General features: G+C 41.1%; 2 protein-coding genes and 1 pseudogene across 3 annotated transcripts in view; all 3 read left to right on the top strand.

Moving 5' to 3' along the window:
- Positions 1–913: 913 nt before the first annotated feature.
- LOC143415818 (uncharacterized) lies at positions 914–18,277 on the top strand. The gene is made up of 4 exons (XM_076881227.1): positions 914–1,004; positions 10,646–10,751; positions 16,616–17,212; positions 17,538–18,277. Exons 2-4 carry the CDS (start codon positions 10,734–10,736, stop codon positions 18,156–18,158), a joined length of 1,236 nt encoding a protein of 411 aa, XP_076737342.1. The 5' UTR covers positions 914–1,004; positions 10,646–10,733; the 3' UTR covers positions 18,159–18,277.
- On the top strand, positions 1,011–3,706 carry LOC143415815 (uncharacterized; annotated as a pseudogene). Its single transcript, XR_013096254.1, has 2 exons — positions 1,011–1,486; positions 2,167–3,706. The product of XR_013096254.1 is annotated as an uncharacterized LOC143415815 (transcript).
- Positions 15,128–22,545, top strand: part of LOC143415819 (uncharacterized) — a 272,397-nt gene continuing 264,979 nt past the window's right edge. Inside the window, exon 1 of the mRNA XM_076881230.1 lies at positions 15,128–15,241. The gene's annotated coding sequence lies outside the window, so the exon portion shown is untranslated. The remainder of the gene's footprint in view (positions 15,242–22,545) is intronic.

Below are 22,545 nucleotides of genomic sequence, written 5' to 3'. Positions count from 1 at the left end.
AAAGAAAAAACGCTTTACGCTTTATGTTATTTCTTAAACCTCGAACATTTAAAGAAAATATTGAAAGAACCATTGAATATAGCTTGAGAGAGCAATGGAACGTTTTACCTCCTATTAACTAATAAATGCAGTCAAAGTTAAGGACCATTGAGCAAGTTACCGGCTTAAATTTAGTTGAACAGTTATACCTTCTTATCTAGGTCATTATGAAGTTCTTTCATTCTTTGATTTGACGACCATCGATGACAGCATATCCGCTTCCTCCACTCTCGGCCACAGAGGTTTGCGGGCTTCTCTGTCTTCCTTACAAAAGTCTTCTCTAAACCGAATCTTCATCTCCTTGCAGAACTTCGCCTCCTTGGACATCTTCCACACTAGGTCTCGAACAGTTCTCATTGCAAACTTTTGATACAATTGAACATCAATTTATTTTCCACTCTTTGAAAAAAATTTGGCTTTGGATAATTTTTCTGTAAAGCTTCAAAACCTTGTACACGAATGGCAATAGCTCAATTAAAATGATTAAGACTCCACCCCAAGATTTGACCTGTTTTACAAGGAATCACCATAGCTGATAAGGAGCTCATCATCAGCCAGCTAGCTGATGACACCACTCTTCTTGAAGAATGCAAATCAAATCCGTCCAGCCCTTAGTGTTATTAGTGATTTCTCTGAGGCATCTGGTTTATGTCTAAATCTAAAAAAAATGTGAATTACTAGCAATTAAAGACTGCACTGCAAATGCTATCTGTAACATTTCTGTTAAACAAGAAGTCACATACCCAGGACTGTTAATATCCAAAGACCAAAAGTCAAGATGCTCGTCAAACTTTAAAAAAAAAAAAAAATGTACGTTTTAAATGAAACTTCAGACGTCACTAATCACGTGACTCTGGCCAAACGAATCAAGCCTCGACACAGTGCTTCTGAAGCAGTTAATCTTTTTGACACACGCACCGGAGCGTCAGCTTCAAGCGGACCATCGCTACCTCTCACATCTAAAGGTAAGTGTCAAGGTAACTTTGAACTGAGTTCAGTCAATCTCGAGTTTTTCGAAGTTTTCTGAATGAAGTTTTCTGTTGCTCTCTGTGAGAGGAGACCGTTAAAGGCGAGGCTCTCCAGAGTGCAGCAAAACAGGAAACCACAGCTGGGTGTGTGTAAGTGTGCAAACGAATATATTAGAAGTGCAAGTGAGCCACGAGTATAGAAAGGTTAAGTTTCGTGAGTTGTTTTTCTCACCACTGATCACGCGCTCAACACTCTACACATACTTGCATCACACGCGCTCTCAAGCATCAGTATCCGGTCGTTCAGTGATGACGCGATGAATCCTACTTCCGGGCCTAAACGCTCCTGTGTTCAATATGTCACAATGCTGTGTTCCTCGTTGTTTTAACCAATCTGGCTCAAAACAACAGTCTAATCTGTCATTTTACTGGTTTCCTTGTGAAAAGAGAGAGAAGAGGAAGTGGCTGAAGTTGATAAGGTATGTTACAACTCGTAAGTGAATGAATAAATTTGTAAGATAAGAGCAAGTGGACTCTTACTTTAGTTAGCTAATATAGCTAGTGATGAACAATTAAAACCCGCTACTAAAAGACAAACTGGCTTTTACGAGTAATTTTACTTATATAGACAATGGATTTTATTGTGTTTTTTTTACTACAAAGACGTTGTTGCATTTTTGAAGTCTTTTTTATTTCTCCAAGCAAAGATTGGGTCACTTCGCTATATATATGAACCTTAGTTAGCTTTTGACGCTCAGAGGAATAAAAATTACGTCCAAAAAGTGATGTCTATGTAAGAAAATACATTACAATCCCCAGCCTATGTGCCAGTTAATTACCAAAATAAAGACCTAACCAACAAATAGCTAGCAAAGGTTCCCAGTACTTATCTTTCTGGTAAGCTTAAAAGCAAATTAGTACAACGATGTGTAAGATTTGAATAATTCTGGTCACTGTCTGTGACCAGTCATCCAGGTCATCGTAGTCCAAGGAGCTTGGAAAGAAAAGCATCTGGACTTCTTTAAGTTTCTTGAAGCTTCTCTCATTTGGATGAAGCTTCTCTCTATTATTTATCTCTACTTTTTTCTATTAATCATAACTAATGGAGGGCTACCGTATGATCTGAAATTTCTCTCTGCCTTTTTAAACACTTCCACAGACGCGAAAACTTCACCCCAAACTGCAACTCAAGAGTCTGCAGTTGGCACTTCCCTCAAGGAAAAGCTGCGGGGCCAACAAGATTTGCATGGAACGACAGGAAGTCTTTTCAGTTCCCAGATGACCACAACCCTGTTAGAAAAAAGAAGAAAAAAGAGCAGGTCCCAGCTATTGGTGAAAATCAGAGTGAAAGATCAGATGAGCTACATCATTCCAACAATGCAGATACACAGACAGCTACTGCAAGTTCCACAAGTTCTTCCAAAAGTCTTCTGGTGCTAGAGATTCAGAATGACATACTAAGAATAGAGAATGAAAAACGTAAAAAACAAGTAGAGAAGCAGAAGCAGACTTTCTCATTCAGTAAAATATCTGACAATCCTGAAAGGGTCCAGTACTATACTGGATTGCCTGATGCTGCTTCTGTCCTGTTTTTAGAAGTGCTTCTTTCCAGATTTGATCTTAAATATCATTCTGATTGTCCAAATGATGCCCCTAATTGACCAGTTATTTCTAACCCTGATGAAGCTCAAACTTAATTTTGGTCATGCAGACCTTTCAACAAGGTTTAACTGCAGCAGAGCCACAGTAACTAATATTTTTACAACAATTGTTAGTGCACTGTATGACATTTTGTATGTTGGCATGCTGGAAAACAACATTACCTCGAGAGCCAAGAATCAAACATAGCTGCCAGATTGCTTCCAACCATTTCCTAACTGCAGGATTGTGCTTGACTGCACGGAAGTTTCTGTTTGTAACACAGAGAGACTTGACACACAAAGTCATTTGTACAGCCAGTACAAAGGACGGACCACACTAAAGGCTCTAATTGGTGTGGCTCCTAATGGTGTAATAACCTTTGTAAGCAACTTGTACGGTGGAAGTGCCTCAGATAAGGCCATAACAGCTGACTGTGGAGTACTGCAACATCTACAGATAAGGGCTTCACAATTCGGGACATCCTACCAGAAGGGGTCTCACTGAACATTCCGTCCTTCCTCACCAACGGACAATTCACACAGGAGGAAGTGAACAACAACAGGAAGATTTCCTGTGCAAGAATACATGTAGAGCGTTCCATTCAAAGACTGAAACTTTTCTCAATTTTGCATCACATCCCACATCAGTTAAAAAAAAATATTAATAAGATCTTGAAAGCATGTGTGTGTCTTACAAATTTACAAACACCTATTCTCCGTGAAATTGAATAAATTATACCTGTGAGAGTTCAGAGGTAAAAGTACATTGTGTCATTTTCTAACTAGTTGTGGACCAGAAAATACAACTGTTGAATAAGTTTACTTTTATTATTTATAACTCCTAAGTGTTCTGGATTGTTTTATGTGTATACTTAGGATGTTACATCATAAAAACAACTTAGTTGCATAGTTTCAAATTGAGAATGGTCTCATTTGTGATTCGTAAAATGTTTTACTCTGTTTTTATCAATGGCTTGTTACATTTTTCATTCCATTCCAGCTTCCTGATTACTGCCTAGTTTTCTTGCTAAACATTTTCAATTAAAATCAAGAATTCCAGATACATGTGTTACTCTTTATTTTCAGGAACAGTTTGTCCAAAACATATTATTTTTTCAAATCAAAAATTAATATAATTTAAAAATTTATCTGAATATATTTACAAAGTTACAATGACAAAAAATGTACAATTTACAAATATTTACAAATAGTTTTAAAATTAACTATAAACATTTGGACTGATAAATTACTCATGCTGATATGAATTCAAAGCTGCGATAAAATATGGGGCAAAATAACTTCCCGGTAGAACGTTTCCAAAGATTCAGTGTTAACAGCCCAAGTTTGTTCTCTATCCACATGCAAGATGAAAAAGTCACATGGAGTCCAAACAATAAAGTGACAGCTTTTCGCCCCTGTGAGATAGAAGTTGCCCTGGATCTGATGCCAGTAGTTGTGATTCTTTTTTAATACCAGGGAACCACTTGCCTCATCCAGCTGTAGGAAAAAGTCCTTACTTTCTGCAGCCTCCAATACAGTTTTGGTTCTGGCTGACCATGGGCATTTCACCTCAATGATGCACTCATTAGAGACAGTCCCATCAGGAGAACCACCAAGCAGGCTACTGTTAGATAAAAACAGTCCCCTCTCCTTGATAGCTGCACCAGTACAGTCAGTGTACAGCTCCTTGGCCTTTGGCTCACAAAGGATCCCCCAATCACATGCCTTTGGGGATGAAAATACAACTTAGTCATAAAGGAATTCTGACCACAGAATAGACAAAGTGAGGTACGGAGTATATAAAATACATTTAAATAATAAAGTGGGGACAGTGGAGGCAAACAGTCTGATGTATGTAGTTTACAAGAGTTTACATACATGTACAATTTATACCACATGTTAAAGTAAATATCAAAGTACCTGGGAGCATTCAGGTAAATAAATAATAATTTTAGCATATAAAACACAATGCTTTTTAAAAAGTTAAGAAAATAATTATTATAATTATAATTAATTCAAAGAGCAAATTTTAAATAAATAACTGACCTTGTGTTGTTGATGGTGTCATCACAGACACTCCCTTGGCAGTAATTTCTTCTCCTTTGGATGATTTTACCCTCTTCCACACACATTCCACGTCAGTGCAAGAAACATTCTTCTTCACCCAAATCAACAATGCCGCCATATGATGGCACTTATCATTGCCAATCGGGCACTCACAGGAGCTGAACCTGACTGACTGACCCTCAACATGCACCTACATTGAAAGAAAGTTAATGCTTACCCTAAACATTCTAACAAACACTTGCAGCGCTGCTCTGTGTACTGGTACTAGGTTAACTAGGCTAATATAACTGGTACTAGGCTAACATTACTAACTCTCCAAAACCTCCATGTTATGTAGATTTCCATCTTTGTTTACCTCCACTGTTATAGCATTGCTGTACGTGTGTGTGCTTTATGAAATACACCAGAATACAGAATATCTCATGTTTAATCGTCGGCTAGCTAGCTTACCGGTACTCCTAGCTCACCTCAACATTGTAAATCTTCTTTTTCATGGATGCCTGGACACTTCCCTTTATAATTCCGCCTGGGAGAACGGTTACACTGACCACTTTACTAGAGTTGGAGGAATATCACAGTAATTGCTTAAAGGAGCTTCTTCAACATCTGTAAGAGTTCTAAACATATGTCTGTCCTCCTCCTGAAAATCTTATGTACGCAAACACGCGTTGCAACTTCTTATCTTGTGCGCGTTTTTTATTTTGACAGCACCTGCGGACCACTTATGTGCAGCCCCGGTTATTTAGCTCGTCATATTGCAGCCACAGAAATTATTTTGTCCATGAAACCATAAAGCTGCACTTTCTTTTTGCCTTATAGTCTGATTTGTCATAACTTCTCCGTTTTGTGGTAAGCTTTTCTTTGGCTGTCACTTCTTCACCCTGACCTGTCTTATTTGGTTCAGCAGAACTAAAATATAAATCCTGCTGCTTTTACACACACACTCACATAAGCTCAGCGATTCTCTGCGCGATCAACCTCTCACATGTTTAAGCTGCGGGAGATTTCACTTGTCATGTTTGCGTAGTAAGCTAACGATTAATAAGACGATGTCAGAGGAATTGGTGCGCAAATTATCATCACTCACCAATCAGTGCTGTCGCTCTCTATACACAGTTCGCGCGATTGCAAAGTGAAAGCAAAAAACAAGCGCAAATTCAAATGCGATTTCAATATGTCACATATTGACAGTGGCTCACCGATGCCAATGACATAATTACCCAGCTACATTTCTGAAAGAATGCAAAAGCATTGACAGATATTTTTCCTTCCTACGATAGGCCGACGGGCAGGGCAGAGATAGATTTTGGTAGCCCAACTGGAAAAATCGCTAGCCGCGGGACATATATATATATATATATATATATATATATATATATATGATTCAAGATCCAAGATGGCGCCGCGTATGGATGCCCTGGTGCTTCAGTGCGTTACTTCTGTTTTGTTTTTGTGCATAACTTCTGTGTCTGGGCACTCCTCTGGATATTCTTACACCAGAGAAGAGCTTCTTAACTACAGGACTACAACACCTGTGGATTTACTTTCAATATTTGTCGCATCTGCGGCAGATTTACTGCAGACTCTGATCAGGAAAGTGAGACGCCGAAAGAGAGGTAAGCGAGCCGTGGACTGCGAACTGCTCTTGCTGGGATCTTCCTTTCCAATGTACGCTCACTCAGGAATAAAATAGACGAGCTGGCCCTGATGAGAAGCATGAACAGAGACTTTGCCTCCTCCTGTGTCTTACGTTTTACGGAGTCGTGGCTCTCTGAGGACATCCCGGACAGCGCGCTCAAGCTGGAGGGCTTTCATCTGCTGCGCGCGGACCGGCAGGCCTCTCTCTCTGGTAAGACCAAAGGTGGAGGTGTCTGCTTCTACATTAATAGTGGCTGGTGCACAGATGTAACAGTGATTGCTCAGCACTGCTCTTCCTCTCTGGAATACCTTTTTATTCACTGCAAACCGTTTTATTCTCCGCGGGAGTTTGCTTCATTCATCCTGGCCGCTGTTTACATCCCGCCAGACGCGGATGCGCAGGCAGCTCAGTGCGCACTCGCGGAGCAGATACTGCACATGGAGCGGACATTCCCGGACTCTCTCATCATTGCTCTTGGGGACTTTAACAAAGCCAATCTGAGCCATGAGTTTCCCAAATATAAGCAGCATATTAAATGCCCGACCAGAGAGGAGAGAACATTAGACCACTGTTACAGCACGATCAGCGGGGCCTATCGCGCGGTGCCGCGCGCTTCACTCGGACTTTCTGACCACGTCATGATCCACCTAATCCCCGTGTACAGACAGAGGCTGAAGCTCTCCAAACCTGTCGTGAGGACAAAAAAAAACTGTGGAGCAACGAAGCTGTGGAGGAGCTTAGCACGTGTTTGGAGTCTACAGACTGGGACACAATGAAGGCTGCTTCTAACAGCTTGGACGAGTTTACGGACACTGTCACCTCCTATATCCACTTCTGTGAGGACAGCATTGTGCCATCACGCACCAGGGTGAGTTATAACAATGACAAACCCTGGTTTACTCCTAAACTCAAAAAGCTGTGGCTGGAAAAGAGAAAGGCGTTCAGAAGCGGAGACAGGGACTGCTACAGAGAGGCCAAGTACAGGTTCACTAAAGAAGTGGACGTTGCTAAACATCAGCACTCTGAGAAGATGCAGCAGCAGATCTCAGAGAATGACTCGGCCTCTGTGTGGAAAGGTTTTAGGAATATCACCAACTACAAGCCTAAAACCCCCCACTCCACTGATGACTTGCTCTTGGCCAACACCCTCAACGACTTTTACTGCCGTTTTGATGAGCCATCAGGCAGCCTTCACACCTCCAACGGCCCCAACAATAGAGACACTTTGGACACTCATTCCCCCACCTCTACCCCCTCCACAGAGCCATCACCACCTTCAAACACTTCACCTACAACACCCCCCTCCTCACCCCACACAAAAGAGGATTTCACACCACCTCCTCCCACCACAACTCTTCATATTCATGAAGAAGGTGTGAGGAAGCAGTTTAAGAGTCTGAATGCTCGGAAAGCTCCCGGCCCAGACGGTGTGTCTCCTGCCACCCTCAGACACTGTGCAAACGAGCTGGCCCCAGTGTTTTCTGGCATTTTCAACTCCTCACTGCAGGCATGTCATGTGCCTGCCTGCTTCAAGTCCTCCACCATAATCCCTGTCACCAAGAAACCTAGGATCACTGGACTAAATGACTACAGACCCGTGGCTCTGACATCTGTGGTCATGAAGTCTTTTGAGCGCCTGGTTCTCTCCTATCTCAAGACCCTCACGGCCCCCCTCCTGGACCCCCTGCAGTTTGCATACAGAGCCAACAGGTCTGTAGATGACGCCATCAACATGGCCCTACACTTCATCCTGCAGCATCTGGACTCCCCAGGAACCTACGTCAGGATCCTGTTTGTGGACTTCAGCTCTGCCTTCAATACCATCCTTCCAGACCATCTCCGAGGCAAGCTTTCCCAGATGAATGTGCCTGATCCCATCTGCCGGTGGATCACTGACTTCCTGACGGACAGGAAGCAGCATGTGAGGCTGGGAAAGAATGTCTCGGACTCCCGGACCATCAGCACCGGCTCCCCTCAGGGCTGTGTTCTTTCTCCCCTGCTCTTCTCCCTGTATACTAAGTGCTGCACCTCCACCCACCAGTCTGTCAAGCTAATCAAGTTTGCAGATGACACCACCGTTATTGGACTCATCTCGGACGGGGATGAGTCTGCCTACAGGAGGGAGGTTGAACGTTTGGTGTCCTGGTGCAGCCACAACAACCTGGTGCTGAATGCCCAGAAGACAGTGGAGATTATTGTGGACTTCAGGAAGCACACAGCCCCACTCCCCCCCATCATCCTGACTGACACCCCCATCACCTCTGTGGACTCATTCCGCTTCGTGGGTACCACCATCACCCAGGACCTGAAGTGGGAGCCCACCATCACCTCCGTCATTAAGAAAGCCCAGCAGAGGATGTACTTCCTGAGGCAGCTGAAGAAATTCAACCTGCCAACACGGACGATGATGCAATTCTACACTGCAATCATCGAGTCCATCCTCACCTCCTCCATCACCGTGTGGTACGCTGGAGCCACTATCAGGGACAAACAGAGACTGCAGCGTGTTGTGCGCTCTGCTGAGAAGGTGATTGGCTGCAGACTCCCATCTCTGCAGGACCTGTACACCTCCAGGACACTGCGGCGTGCAGCTCGGATCTCAGCTGACCCTTCTCACCCTGGACACAGTCTGTTTGACCTGCTCCCCTCAGGCAGGAGGCTCCGGTCCATTCGCACCAGAACCTCTCGCCATAAGAACAGTTTCTTCCCCTCTGCTGTTGGACACATGAACAATAACCGTATGACTGTTCCCACCACTAACACAATGCTCAATTACATGGATGGGAGCTAGTGTGTTAGCGCAGTTAGCTCGTTAACGTGTTGGCCGTCTAGCCCAACGCACGGGGCGATCGGCGGTAGCTCGTTAACGGAGATTTGCCGTGTTGTGGCGTTAAGGTCATTTTAACGAGGTTAACCTGAAAGCACTAGTGGGAACACAACGAATATGACTGCACATTTACGCCGACATCATCCTAGTGCAAAGACAAGTGGAAGCAGACAAAAGCAAGCATGCTACTAACTTTACCCGAGTCATTTAGACAGCTGTTAGCACAGGATTCGCCTTATGGGGACCTGATATGTTTAATATGCTGCTGAGAATATAGCCCAGAAGAAGCGGATAGTATAGCTTTTATTTTGGAAAGAGCCATTTCTCTGTAATAAACTCTCTTTTCCAAAGATGAGTGATTCTTCAATCAGATACAGGGCTCGCAAAATCGCTAGCCCGACGTCCTGGGGCTAGCGATTTTTCCAGTCGGGCTACCAAAATCTCTCTCTGCCCTGCTCGTCCTGCTATTGTAGGAAGGAAAAATATATGTCAATGCTTTTGCATTCTTTCGGAAATGTAGCTGGGTAATTATGTCATTGGCATCGGTGAGCCACTGTCAATATGTGACATATTGAAATCGCGTTTGAATTTGCGCTTGTTTTTTTGCTGTCACTTTGCAATCGCGTGAACTGTGTATAGAGAGCGACAGCACTGATCTGTGAGTGATGAAAATTTGTGCACCAATTCCTCTGACATAATCTTATTAATCGTTAGCTCACTATGCAAACATGACAAGTGAAATCTCCCGCAGCTTAAACATGTGAGAGGTTGATCGCGCAGAGAATCGCTGAGCTTATGTGAGTGCGTGTGTAAAAGCAGCAGGATATATATTTTAGTTCTGCTGAGCCAAATAAGGCAGGTCAGGGTGAAGAAGTGACAGCCAAAGAAAAGCTTACCACAAAACGGAAAAGTTATGACAAATCAGACTATAAGGCAAAAAGAAAGTGCAGCTTTATGGTTTCATGGACCATAAAGCTGCACTTTATGCACTTTACATATATCCTGCTGCTTTTTTAATTTCTGTGGCTGCAATATGACGAGCTAAATAACCAGGGGTGCACATAAGTGGTCCGCAGGTGCGCATTCGCTGTCAAAATAAAAAACACGCACAAGGGTTAGGGTTAAACTTAAAAACTGTACTTTTGAGTTAAAATATATATTTATAATTTTAATAAATGACAAATTAAAAAGGCATGAACATTTTATTTTGTATCGAAAAAATATTGAACCGTGACACCAAAGTATCGAACCGAACCGTGAATTTTGTGTATTGTTGCACCCCTAATAAATAAATATATATACTGCTAAATTTTGTATCGGTGCTCAAACCTTTTGTGTTTGTTTCCAATAAGTTGCCCACCTCGGGAAGCAAAAATGTGTTCTTTTACTTGTCAGGTGAACATATGAGACACTTTGACTCTTCAGTGCAGTGTGGAGCCTAACAAAGATCTGTTTTGTGTCCCAGCTGATCAGCAGGAGGAGAAGAGTCTGACGGAGCAGCAGAGGAACATTTTCAGCTACTTGGACTCAGCTCAGCCACTACAGAGAAAACAATGAGCTCAACACAGAAGGTGACAGACAGAGCAGGGCGATATGACCAAAAATATTTATCACGATATACATTTGAAAATTTGCGATAACGATATAATTGACGCGAGACAAAATACTTTACAACTCCACAACTTTATTAGTGCAAAAAAGTCCCATCAATGTATTTTCACTTAAACAAACAGCTGTTTTTTTCTGTGTATTGAAGTTATATAAAAATTTAACAGTGCAAATACAAATTCCTTGCTGACAGTTTAACCAAAAGGCATTTCCAGTGGAAATTGGCCGACATTTGCTCCGAGGAATTTGCATTTGCACTGTTATATTTTTTGTCATATCGCCCTGCTCTACGTTCATGTGTTACTGTTTAGGCTTAAATTGGTTTGATGTTTGGTGCCTTTTTCTTAATGTAAAAAACCCTCAGGTTACAATCAGACATTTTTCTTCACTGAACCTGTTGGGTCTAAACTCAGACCCAACAGGTTTCGATAAATTTTCGATCTTTTGATTGATAAACTAAAATGTTATTGATTTTCACCAGCTGCTCTGTGCTCGATGAAAAGTTGCCTCACATCTCTAGTTTTCACAAATGATCTGCAACTCGGTGTTACCATAAATCACCACCTTTCATGGTCTCAGCACATCGACTCTGTTTTTAAGAAAATGGGACAAGGCATAGCTATGGCTATGAAATGCTCTTTCTGTATCAAATCTTCAATTTTGAAAGATGTCATTAATGCACTAGTAATGTCTCATGTGGAGTATTGTTCAATCATTTGGTCAGCAGCTAATAAGACAGATCTTAACAGACTTCAGTTAGTCCAGAATAAGGCATCCAGATTAGATGTTCATACTATTCTAATTAAAAATGGACCGATCCTCGCCTCACAAAGTGCCCTACTTGGCGTAACCCAGCTTTGCTTAAGTATGTGTCACTCGATAGAGCGGCTGTTGTCTGCGAGACCTGTCAGGGAACTGGTGGAGCATTTGGAGCCTCACTACATGCTTCCAAGCCGCTGCATTTTTAATCTTAATCTCTTCCATACTGAGGTGAAAAGGAAGCGATTTGTCCCGTACTTCAGCTAGAATGGGGGAAAAAAGACTCTGGAGTTAGTCTGTGTCCTTAAGCTGCAGCTGCCTCTTCTTCTCTCATGTTTTCTAAGTAGCTGACAGCTGGTAACTGTGCAGGGGCGGCTCTAGCAAAGCTTTGCCAGGGGGCAGGTATGGCATTAACAAGTAAAGGGAGGCACAAAAAATACTTTTCTTTGTTATTTCATTTAAAGGACTAACTTTTAATAAATAATTATCTGAATCTTACAACCAAAGTGGTCATCTGATTAAATGTATAGAAATCCATTACTGTATATGGTAACTATTAAGTCTAATTTACACCCTGGTAAGCTAAAGTCCTTTTTCCTTTGGGAAGGTACCATCTGTGCAGTCTGCAATTCTGTTGAAGAAAGATGGTGAATCTATTTAATTATTGTAGAAACATAATTGATTATTTCTGTGCATTTGATGTACACGTGCATTAAATTAAAGTTGATTATGTCAATTAAGCATCATGAGGTGGAGGGCGGGGGTGGTTCTGGGAGATTTTTGCTGGGAGTTGGCAACTCTGTTAGTTAGGTTGCTTAATATTTCTGCTAAGTACTCTTTAAAATCCCAGAATAGGAAGGATGGTGCAGGTTTAAGTTTATTAGATTGATGTGTGTTGCTGAACTATAAAATATTTGAATAGAATAGAATTAAACTTTATTGTCATTGCACATGTCACAGGTACAGGGCAACGAAATGCAGTTTGCTTCCATCCAGAAGTGCTTTAGCCATGATATAGATATATTACAATATATATTAGCAATAATATAGATATGTAAGTATATTACAGAAATGGGTCTATTATGGTATGTTATAATGTACATGGTATGAAGTATGTTATGAATATGCTATGACTATAAGTATGTATAGGCTGTGGTGAGTACAAGCTATGAACAGGATATAAATATGAAAAACTATACAGAAATATGAGCTATACAGCTATACAGAAATGAGAAATATGCAAGTTATAAACAGTTGTAGAATTAAAAATTATCGTATTTTACAGAATGATTATTTATGCAGTGGTGCAGTTAAGATAAGTGAGATATGTGGATAATTTCTACAGAGGCTGTATAAAGTGCTAGTGGTTGTGAGTGGTGGTTCAGTCCATGTTATTATTGTGTGTTTGAGGGTACAGTTGTCCATTGTGGGGGTGTGTATGTTCAGTCCATGAGTTTAACATGGGTCAGATGTCAGGAGGCAGAGTTCAGGAGTCTGACAGCTGTGGGGAAGAAGCTGTTCCGGTTCCTGGTGGTCTTAGTCCGGAGGCTCCTGTAGCGCCTCCCAGAGGGAAGGAGGGTGAAGAATCCACGTGATGGGTGACTGGGGCCTTTGATGATTTTCCCAGCCCTTTTCAGACACTGCTTCCTATAAATGTCCTTTATGACAGGAAGTGGTGCTCGGGCGATGCGCTGCGCAGTTTTCACAACACTCTGCAACGCCTTCCGGTCCGAGGCGGAGCAGTTCAGAGCAGTTCAGGTTGTCCAGATGAGATCCTCGGAGATGTGGACTCCAAGAAACTTGAAGCTGCTCACACGCTCCACAGCCGTCCCCTTAATGTAGATGGGTGGATGTGGGTCAGCATTGCTCCTGTAGTCCACGATGAGCTCCTTGGTCTTCTCACTGTTAAGCAGCAGGTTGTTTGTGTCGCACCACTCAGCCAGACGAACCACCTCCTCCCTGTAGGCGGCCTCATCGTTGTCACTGATGAGGCCAATCACCGTGGTGTCATCCGCAAACTTAATGATTGTGTTAGAACCATCGGCAGGTCTGCAGTCGTGGGTGAAGAGGGAGTAGAGGAAAGGGCTCATTTGGTATAACGGAATAGCTTTAGTGTCTTGTTTTTAAAACTTGAGTATGAACTTATACAAAATGCAGCGAGATATTTATTTAAAAAACAGTTTTATTGATTACAAAAAACGCTATATCGGATTCATATCGGTATTGGCAGATATCCATATCATATCGGAATCGGTATTGGACATTAAAAAGTGGCATCGTGCCATCTCTAATACTAATATCGATAAAATGCATTATCAGCTTTCTTGGCTTCCTGTACAGGCTAAAATATTCTATGGCTTGTAGTTATAAAGAACGCAATTCTGTTAAACACGCCACTTTTATCTCTGCTCAGCTGCAGTATCCAGATGAAATACATAATGATATTACACGATTTTCAACAAACTGCAATTTAGTAAATCCTCGAGTTAAAAGTAACTTTTTGTAAAACTGTTATATTTAGAGCAACTTTCAGGTGGAATAAATTGCCTTATAAAATTAGAGAATTAGCAACTATTCAAAACTTCAATGAACATTTAAAAGCTGATTTACAGAACTTTTAGTTGTTGTAAATATTGTAAGAGATGATTTGTTTTTGAAATTTGTGTAATGTGCCTCAATGTTATTGATATTGTTATTATTATTATTTTTTTTTATTATTGATTGCTTATATTTTAATTGTGAAACCTCACTGTGGATGTAAGAGCCAAATTATGTGAATATCTTGAATCCACTTTATTGTATAATATTTTATGTGATTGTATTTGATGGAAGACGAGCAACACCAGGGCCCTGTTTCAGAAAGCCGGTTTAGTGCAAACTCTGAGTAAGTATACCCTGAGTTAACAAAAACTCTGGGTTTTCGGTTTCACAAAGTGAGTTTAGATTAATCCTGAGTGAGTTACTATGACGACACACTCCGTGAAGCTAACCTGCCCCCTAGCAGGTTTACTTCAACTAACCCTGACCTTCTCCGCCTCTTTGTCGGAAACCTGACTGTAGGAAGTGTCAGACATGGCGTGCTCCTTCCTTGAAGAGCCAGTAGATGTTGAAGCCCAAATTCTCCGCAGAGCTCTCCGCCGGGAGAGAGTGATTAGAGCGCGTTTGGACATTTTATCATTTCCTGATGATTTTCTGTGTGAACGTTACCGTTTTTCAGCACAATCTATAATTCATTTGAATAACATCCTCAGGCTTAATATTGCTCATGTGACACATCGCGGACATTCTCTCAGTTCTGTACATATTATTTGTATTGCACTTCGGTTTTTTGCAAACGGGAGCTTTCTGTATAATATTGGTGACGCTGAGCACGTTTCCAAGGCTACCGTCTGTCGGGCAGTCAGGAATGTTACAGTTGCACTGAAACGTCTCCTGCACTCGTCTGTGGTGTTCCCCGGTCATAGACCCACAAGATTTATCAAAGAGGGATGCCACAAAATTGCAGGTAGCAGGATGAACGAAACTTAATTCATGATGTGGTGATATTTTAACTACTACTTAAATTTTACATTTATTTTCACAGTTCCCAGGCGTGATTGGCTGTACAGATGGCACTCACATTCCAATCATTGCTCCTTCAGTAAATGAAGGAGACTATGTGAACAGGAAGTCTTTCCACAGCATTAATGTGCAGGTACATAGTTCCCCGTAGCATTTCAAACTAACAAATTATTTCATTATAGTAATGGATGCAAATTTATGTTCTCTGCACTGTGAAGATCATATGTGATGCTGCCAACATTATCACAAATGTGGAAGCCAACTGCTCAGCCTCTGTGAGTGGTGGTGGTGGAGGACCCCCACCTGTTTTCCGGGCCTCCACTTTTTTTTCTGTTGGCTATAACGGGTCACATTTGAGCATACAGAGTAAGCAAATATGTACTTGTAATGTGCTCAGATAATTTCAATAAGTGCTTACAGAGGGGAAATTAATGTAGCCTCTAACTGCAATTGATTTACATCGGACAAACAGACCAAGCACTATGGCTCATAATACAATTACACCTTACCTGTTCGGACTATATTTTTATATTTCATTTTTACTTGCTGCCAGGAACGTTTGGGGCCTGTTGGGTTGCACCTGCGCTCACATCACGTCACAAAATAAAATGTATGCGATAAAAAATAAAATAAAAAATAATAAAATAATAAAATAACGTGTTAAATGGGTTGAAATCCCTAGATCAATGTTTAAATTAACACTCACGCATTGACTCTGTCGGCTATGTTTTGCCATGCATGCTCCCTTTCTTTTGCAGCTGAGGCTGTGTTACTTTTTTTCTGCAAAATCTGCATGTTATCGGCATATGCTGCCATCAGAATTTCGGCCTCAAGCACTGTAAAAAACATTGACCGCGTCTTCTTTCCCTCCGTCTCCATGGTGACTCGCTTAATCTGTGCTCCACTAATCAGGGCTTTATGTATCCTCGTGTGCGCGCTTAACTTGGGGTTAAAGCAACTCCGCGTTGATTGAACTAATTGTTATCAGCCTTTCTGAAACCGAATATTCCGAGTTGGACAGTTCGGGGTTACTCAACCCTGAGTATCGTTTCTCACACAGTTTTCGAAACCGGCTTCCTGAAATAGGGCCCTGTTGTGGAAGCTAATGGGGTTCCTTTTGAATAAACAAATAAACAAACATAGGATTTATTATCACTGAATAATTATGTATAAATCTATACAAATGATAGAAATATGTATTACAAACAACGTGTGTGTGTGTGTGTGTGTGTGTGTGTGTGTGTGTGTGTGTGTGTGTGTGTGTGTACAATCAGGAGGAATGGGCATGATTTTAGTGTTTTAACAGTCATGAATTATTTTTAACAGCAGGTTGGATGTAATGTGTTAGAACTACCAGCAGGTGGGGATAAGAGACCTTTAAGGTGTTTGGTGCCACACTCCACCTTCAGGTTTAAAACTAGTGTTAATGGAGGGAGTTTGAAGGTTGAGTTTTTTTTCCACGACTGCATTTCACTCACTGCCTCTGTTTGTATCTCTGTCACTGCAGGACCAACATGGAGCGAGAAGTCAGCGCTCTCAGGAGGCCGACAAACCTCACAGAAGAAAGGGAGAGAAAAAACACATCTGTGACGAGTGTGGGAGGGGTTTTACTTTGAAGGGTTCACTGAAACAGCATCAGGTCATCCACACTGGAGAGAGACTGTTCAGCTGTGACTTGTGTGGAAAGTCTTTTTCCTGGAAGCGTTCCCTAAAAACACACCAACTCATCCACAGTGGAGTTAAAGCGTACAGCTGTGATCAGTGTGGCAGAGCTTTTACTCACAGTAGCAGCTTACAGAGCCATCTAGTTACCCACTCTGGAATTAAGGCATACAGCTGTGACATCTGTGGAAAAACTTTCAGCCAGAGAGGGTACCGAAATATACACCTACGCATTCACACCAGACATGATGTGTACTGCTGTGAACAGTGTGGCAAACAGTTTACAACAGACGCAAACTTACGAAAACACATGTTTACCCACACTGAGGGACGACCTTATAAATGTGACCTGTGTGAGAAGACTTTTAAAGCTCCACGTTACCTGAGACAACACCAACAGATCCACACCAGAAAGAGACTCTACAAGTGCAGTTACTGTGAGGTATGTATTTATATTGTTATCTTGTCATTTTAGCCTGACTGTTTGGAACAACTCTGCTCATTAAACTGTGTTAGCATGTTAGCAATTCTACTGCATGGAAAAGCAGCTCTGAGTGATTATTCAGATTTTCATGTCAGTTATGATTTTAGTATTACTGTAGTATTATGGTGGTAGTATTGTAGTTATTGCAGCCCAGTAAACTGAGTGTGTTAACTGAAACAGTCAAATGTAATTGGACGTCTGCAGAGATGCTCTTTATTTCAGGCGACGTTCAGGATAAAAATGTTGAAGGACTGACTTACACTGTCTTTGTGTCTTTGTTTAGAAGCAGAGCGACACAGATGGATCCAGTTCTCAACCCTGTCATCACTGTGGTGGTGGGAAAGACTTTCATTGTGACCTCTGTGGAAAAACTTTCAGTTGGAAAGCTGACCTAAAAACACATCAACGTAGACACACTGGAGACAAACTGAAATACTGCAAAGAATGTGGGAGAAGCTTCACCACATCAGGTGACTTAAAAAAACATGAACTGATTCACAGTGGGGTTAAAAAGCACCTCTGTGATCAGTGTGGGTCATCCTTCACAACTGCAAGGGAGCTTAAATCACACAAACGAGTCCACACAGGAGAGAAACCATACAAGTGCAGACACTGTGACAAAAGCTTCTCATATTCAGGTCATCGTAACAGGCACGAACGTACACACATGGAAGGAAACTACAGCTGTGACCAGTGTGACAAGAGCTTCAAGAATCTCAGTTCATACTCCGAACACAAACGATCCCACGTTACTAATAAACTGTTTCACTGTTACCAATGTGCCAAAACATTCACCTCATTGTCTGCTCTGTGCAAACATCAGCGTGATCACTCAGGGGTGAAATCACTCCCATCACTGGATCACAGTGAATCTGAAGAGACAGTTTTTTCTGAAACCACGTGAAAGAAAAACTATTTTTCTTGCTTTATGTAGTGTGGAAGTTTTTAATGTTTCTTTCATCTGTGATGTTCTTGAATGTGTTCACATGAAGATGGTACAAATAAACTGTCCTTTTAGTTTTAGCTCCTAATTTATTCATTATTTATGGATGTAGCACAGCAGCAGTTTCTTGATTAACACATGGAGGGCTCGGGATCTGATGGTAAATAATGTTTTGTGTCCTTGTACACATCATACAGCTCAGCTGTTCCACAGATGTCAGGTTTACACAGTGGGATGGTTTGTAAGAACGCAGCTCTCCTGTGGATAAATCCTTACTCTTAGCCTCAGGACCTCACACAGTCCCAGCAGGTTTGGTCAGAAGATTTATACCTTTTTCATTTCTATATGATTCTTCTTGCATCTAAACAAAGATGATTATGATGATGAGTCATTTACAGTGTTGGGACCAGTGTTGGTCAAGTTACTTGAAAAAAGTAACTTGACCAACACTGGTCAAGTTACTCAGATAATTATGTAATCAGATAATTATGTAATCAGATAATTATGTAATCAGTAACTAATTACTGATTACATAATTATCTGAGGAACAATTGTCAATAAGCAGAGAAGTTATTTAAATATTAATGCAAGACATGGAAGCAGGTGTTGTTGTTCCTAAATTAGGAACAATATTTTAAAATTACTTCACAATTCTTCTTGCACTTCAGATTGTTACAAACTATCAGAATATAAAGAAAGTCAGAAAATGGACAACCTCAGCTTATAAAACTGCTATTTTTTTTTAACCACAAACCACTGGATCAATTTCAAGTGTTTTGCACTTGATTTTTATTTTATCATAAAACACTGCAGAGATGCAAAGAAATAATCATTATAACAGTGTGCAACTGCTCCATGTTTTACTGTGTCCAAGCTATAGACGTCTCTGAAGCGACACTTTAGGAAACTCCTGCATAACTGCGGTGTGCACAGTCCACATTTCACAGTGACAGCACAAAGACCCACAAAGCTGGATTTAGATATTTAACATTCTTTCAGTAAAAATTAAACCCTGCATGAGTTCATGAATATCTGGCATTAATCAGATGAAAGCCTCTGCTGTAGCACCCTGTCATCCATTCATCCAAGAGATGTAACCAAGCTAAAAGACACTGCCTCTATTAGATAATTATTAGATAATCATTTTTGAAAAATAATCTGTAACATCAGATTAATTTCAGATTTTTAATGTCAGATTTTACACGGTCAGGTGTAGCCGAGGTTAACTCAGAAACTTAAACTTTAACTCAAAACGTATTTTAAATAAATTTCAAACAAGCCATCATGATAAAGGGAATGTGTGCAGTTTTGGTGCTCCGTAAGTTCTGTGCTGAACAGCATGGCTGACTCTTCGTATCTACTATTGCCTCCACAGTCTGAGCCATTATGACCAATTATGGAGTCCACCGCCAGCTCACACTTTTTTGAGGTTATGTCAAAAGGTTTCTTGGAAATAAACACGGACTATTTGTTTAGGCAGTCTGTGTCAATGGGCTCAGTCAGTAGTCACGTTGTCTTATTACAATGAACACATGCAGTGTAGTTTATTTTGAGTTAATCCAGCCTTCTGCCTGCAAGAAATCTTTAGTGCAGTATGTAATCTGCTTCTGAAAATGGCTCCCAGCAAGAAGAATTTCTTCTTTCAGCTCTAATCTGTGAAAAAAAGACAAAAAATACTTGGTTGGTCTGTTCATTGTCACCGCTCTGGTGTCAGGTGTACATGATTGGAGGATTTGGGGTTGGGTTCTCTGCTCATTCATCACTGCAGATTTTAGTTAGATTTGTTTGTCCCTGGGAACTGTGGGAACCGTAAATTACATTTTGGATGTAAACAAAAAGAAGAGCGTGAAGGGGTGTGAAGAAAAACAGATTTTAAACTTTGTTTTTTTAACTGGACTCTGGTGCCATCCTGTGGCTGCTATGAAACAAAAGTGAAGTAATGAAAATAAAAAATGTTCTCAGTTTTCCTTGTTTGCCAAACTTCTCTCTAAAAACCAAGTCTGTTCCCTGTGTTTTTATTACAGTCTCTACAGTGTGAGATAATAAAAGGAGGATGTTGAAGGCAGCACCGCACTATACACACTATACAATTTTTTCATAACAGATGAGTTTTGGTTTTGTTTGGCTTTTTTGGGAGGGGGTGTTTTTTTTTTATTCCCACCTATGCTTCTATTTTCTATATTTAAAAAAACAACAGGAGTTATGCAGGTTTACTATGATCAAAACTTCAGACTCACAGTGAAACATCATGCTGTGTAACACTATACACCAGTGTAAAGTTCAGGAAAGTTTCTTCATGGTTCGGAGGCTGCTCGGCAGAGGATGATTTAAAGACGTGTGTGAAATGGGCTGTTATGATGGGTCAGAAAATGTGATGAGGGTTGCCTTCTTATAAAGAGTAGCTTTTCCTTTTTGCCAGCAGTCATGACCGCTATAGAGCGTTTCCCTGAGCTTTAAAACTGCAAAGACGGTATGGCGCTGTCACGCTGATGGCCCGGGAGATACCGTTGGTGAGTCGAAAACTATTGCCTGGATGCCGAAACTCCCAGTAGCCAGGAGAATGCCAGGAGGGGTTTGTTCATATGAAATAGAAAAAAAATACAAAGCATTAAACCATGTTAAAAACACAACAGCCTTTATAAATGCAGTTTGGACCACTTGGCAGTGTTTTATTTGTAAAATATGTTTGGAATCATGTATGATTTTCCTTCCATGTCTCACGTCTACACCACGTTGTGTTGGTCTTTCACGTGGAATTCCAATAAAATTGATTCATGTTTGTGGCTGTAATGTGACAAAATGTGGGAAAGTTCAAGGGGGCCGAATACTTTTGCAAGCCACTGTAAAATAGAAAAAAATACAAAGCATTAAAAAATGTTAAAAACACAGCAGCCTTTATAAATGTAGTTTGGACCCGGAAGCAAGTTTCATCAGGTCATCACTTAAAGACTGGATATCCCACCTGCTGTGGAGTTTTAATGCAGTACAGTTGTTATTATTAAACCCCTGTCACATTCTGACCGTTAAAATGAATAACATTCATATATGAAATGAAATTGTTTCAAGTAAACTGTATATGGTGTTAAATAGGCCTAAACTACTGTACTTTAATGTCGGCAATAAGGGCGGTACTTCAAGAGCCATATATTTTATGAGGTGGTACTCATTGTGATATATAGAGGACAGCAGGAGCACAACAGACACACAGCAACAACCAACAAAAACCCTGCAAGTGGATCTATTTTGGGGGGACTTGTGTATCATGTCAGCACTGTGCAATGCTCTATGTGACAAATATTAAAAAATAAATTTCATTAGTATAGATAAAATATTTTGTTCTCTATGAATGCCCAGCAGCCCTGAAACCCTCTGAACTCTAATGTTCACAATCCAATAAATCGATAGACTTTGAGGAGCATGAATTAGACTGGATAAGAATTTTTATGGAACTTCTTTTATCCTGGACCTGGAAGAACCCTTGACCCCAAGCAAGCTCATGCCATCCCCCTGTACCCAGCTCCACTTGTTTGTGAAACAAAGCTGTGTCCCATTGGTTCTCCTGTTTGGTCTACCTTAGTAATTTGGACATCCTCAACAAAACGAACAGTAAGTATGGAAAATTCAAGTCCATGTCAAGTTCATGTCAACGGGAAGAGAAAGTGTCTCATCAGTTTGATACCTGCTACGTGAAGGTGTCAGAGAAGATTTGCATCAATAAGATTTCTTTTTCTGGTCTATTGTGGTTACTTGTGAGTTTAGACTATTCAGACATCTATGAGGGCTGTGATAAGAGAAGGAGAAGGTTTTAGAGATGTTAAGTTTGCCTATACTTTCACAATTTAAAACACTCTAAACGCAGTTACTCCTGCTACAGAACCTGCTGCCTTCTGGTGGTGTCTAATAATCTTAGGCCCCTCCTCAATTCAGAGATGGTCTTTCCCTTTTCACGTAAATGGCCTCCTTGACTCCGCCCTCAAACCAGCATTCCTCCCTGTCCAGGATGTGTACATTCTCATCATTGAAAGAGTGTCCACTGGCCTGTAGGTGTAAATAGACTGCAGAGTCCTGGCCTGACGAGGTAGCTCTTCTGTGTTGTGCCATCCGCTTCGCCAGAGGTTGTTTGGTTTCCCCGATGTATAAATCCTGGCAATCCTCCTGGTACTTAACAGCGTACACTATGTTACTCTGTTTGTGTCGGGGGACCCGATCCTTAGGGTGGACCAATTTTTGGTGCAGCGTGTTTTGGGGTTTAAAAGCCACAGAGACCCAGTGTTTAGAAAAAACGCGTCTCAACTGCTCCGATACTCCTGACACATATGGGATCACTACAGGTTTTCGCTTGGGCAGC

This window comes from Maylandia zebra, unplaced genomic scaffold (genome assembly GCF_041146795.1).
Source record: "Maylandia zebra isolate NMK-2024a unplaced genomic scaffold, Mzebra_GT3a scaffold05, whole genome shotgun sequence".
NCBI lineage: Eukaryota > Metazoa > Chordata > Actinopteri > Cichliformes > Cichlidae > Maylandia > Maylandia zebra.
The sequence above is the reverse complement of the archived record's forward strand: the minus strand, read 5'-3'. Positions and strand labels throughout refer to the sequence as shown.

Excerpts from the sequence above, each read along its gene's own strand:
- LOC143415818 (XM_076881227.1), top strand. Across the intron at positions 17,213-17,537 it reads ACAAGTGCAGTTACTGTGAG|AAGCAGAGCGACACAGATGG; the intron begins GTATGTATTTAT and ends GTCTTTGTTTAG.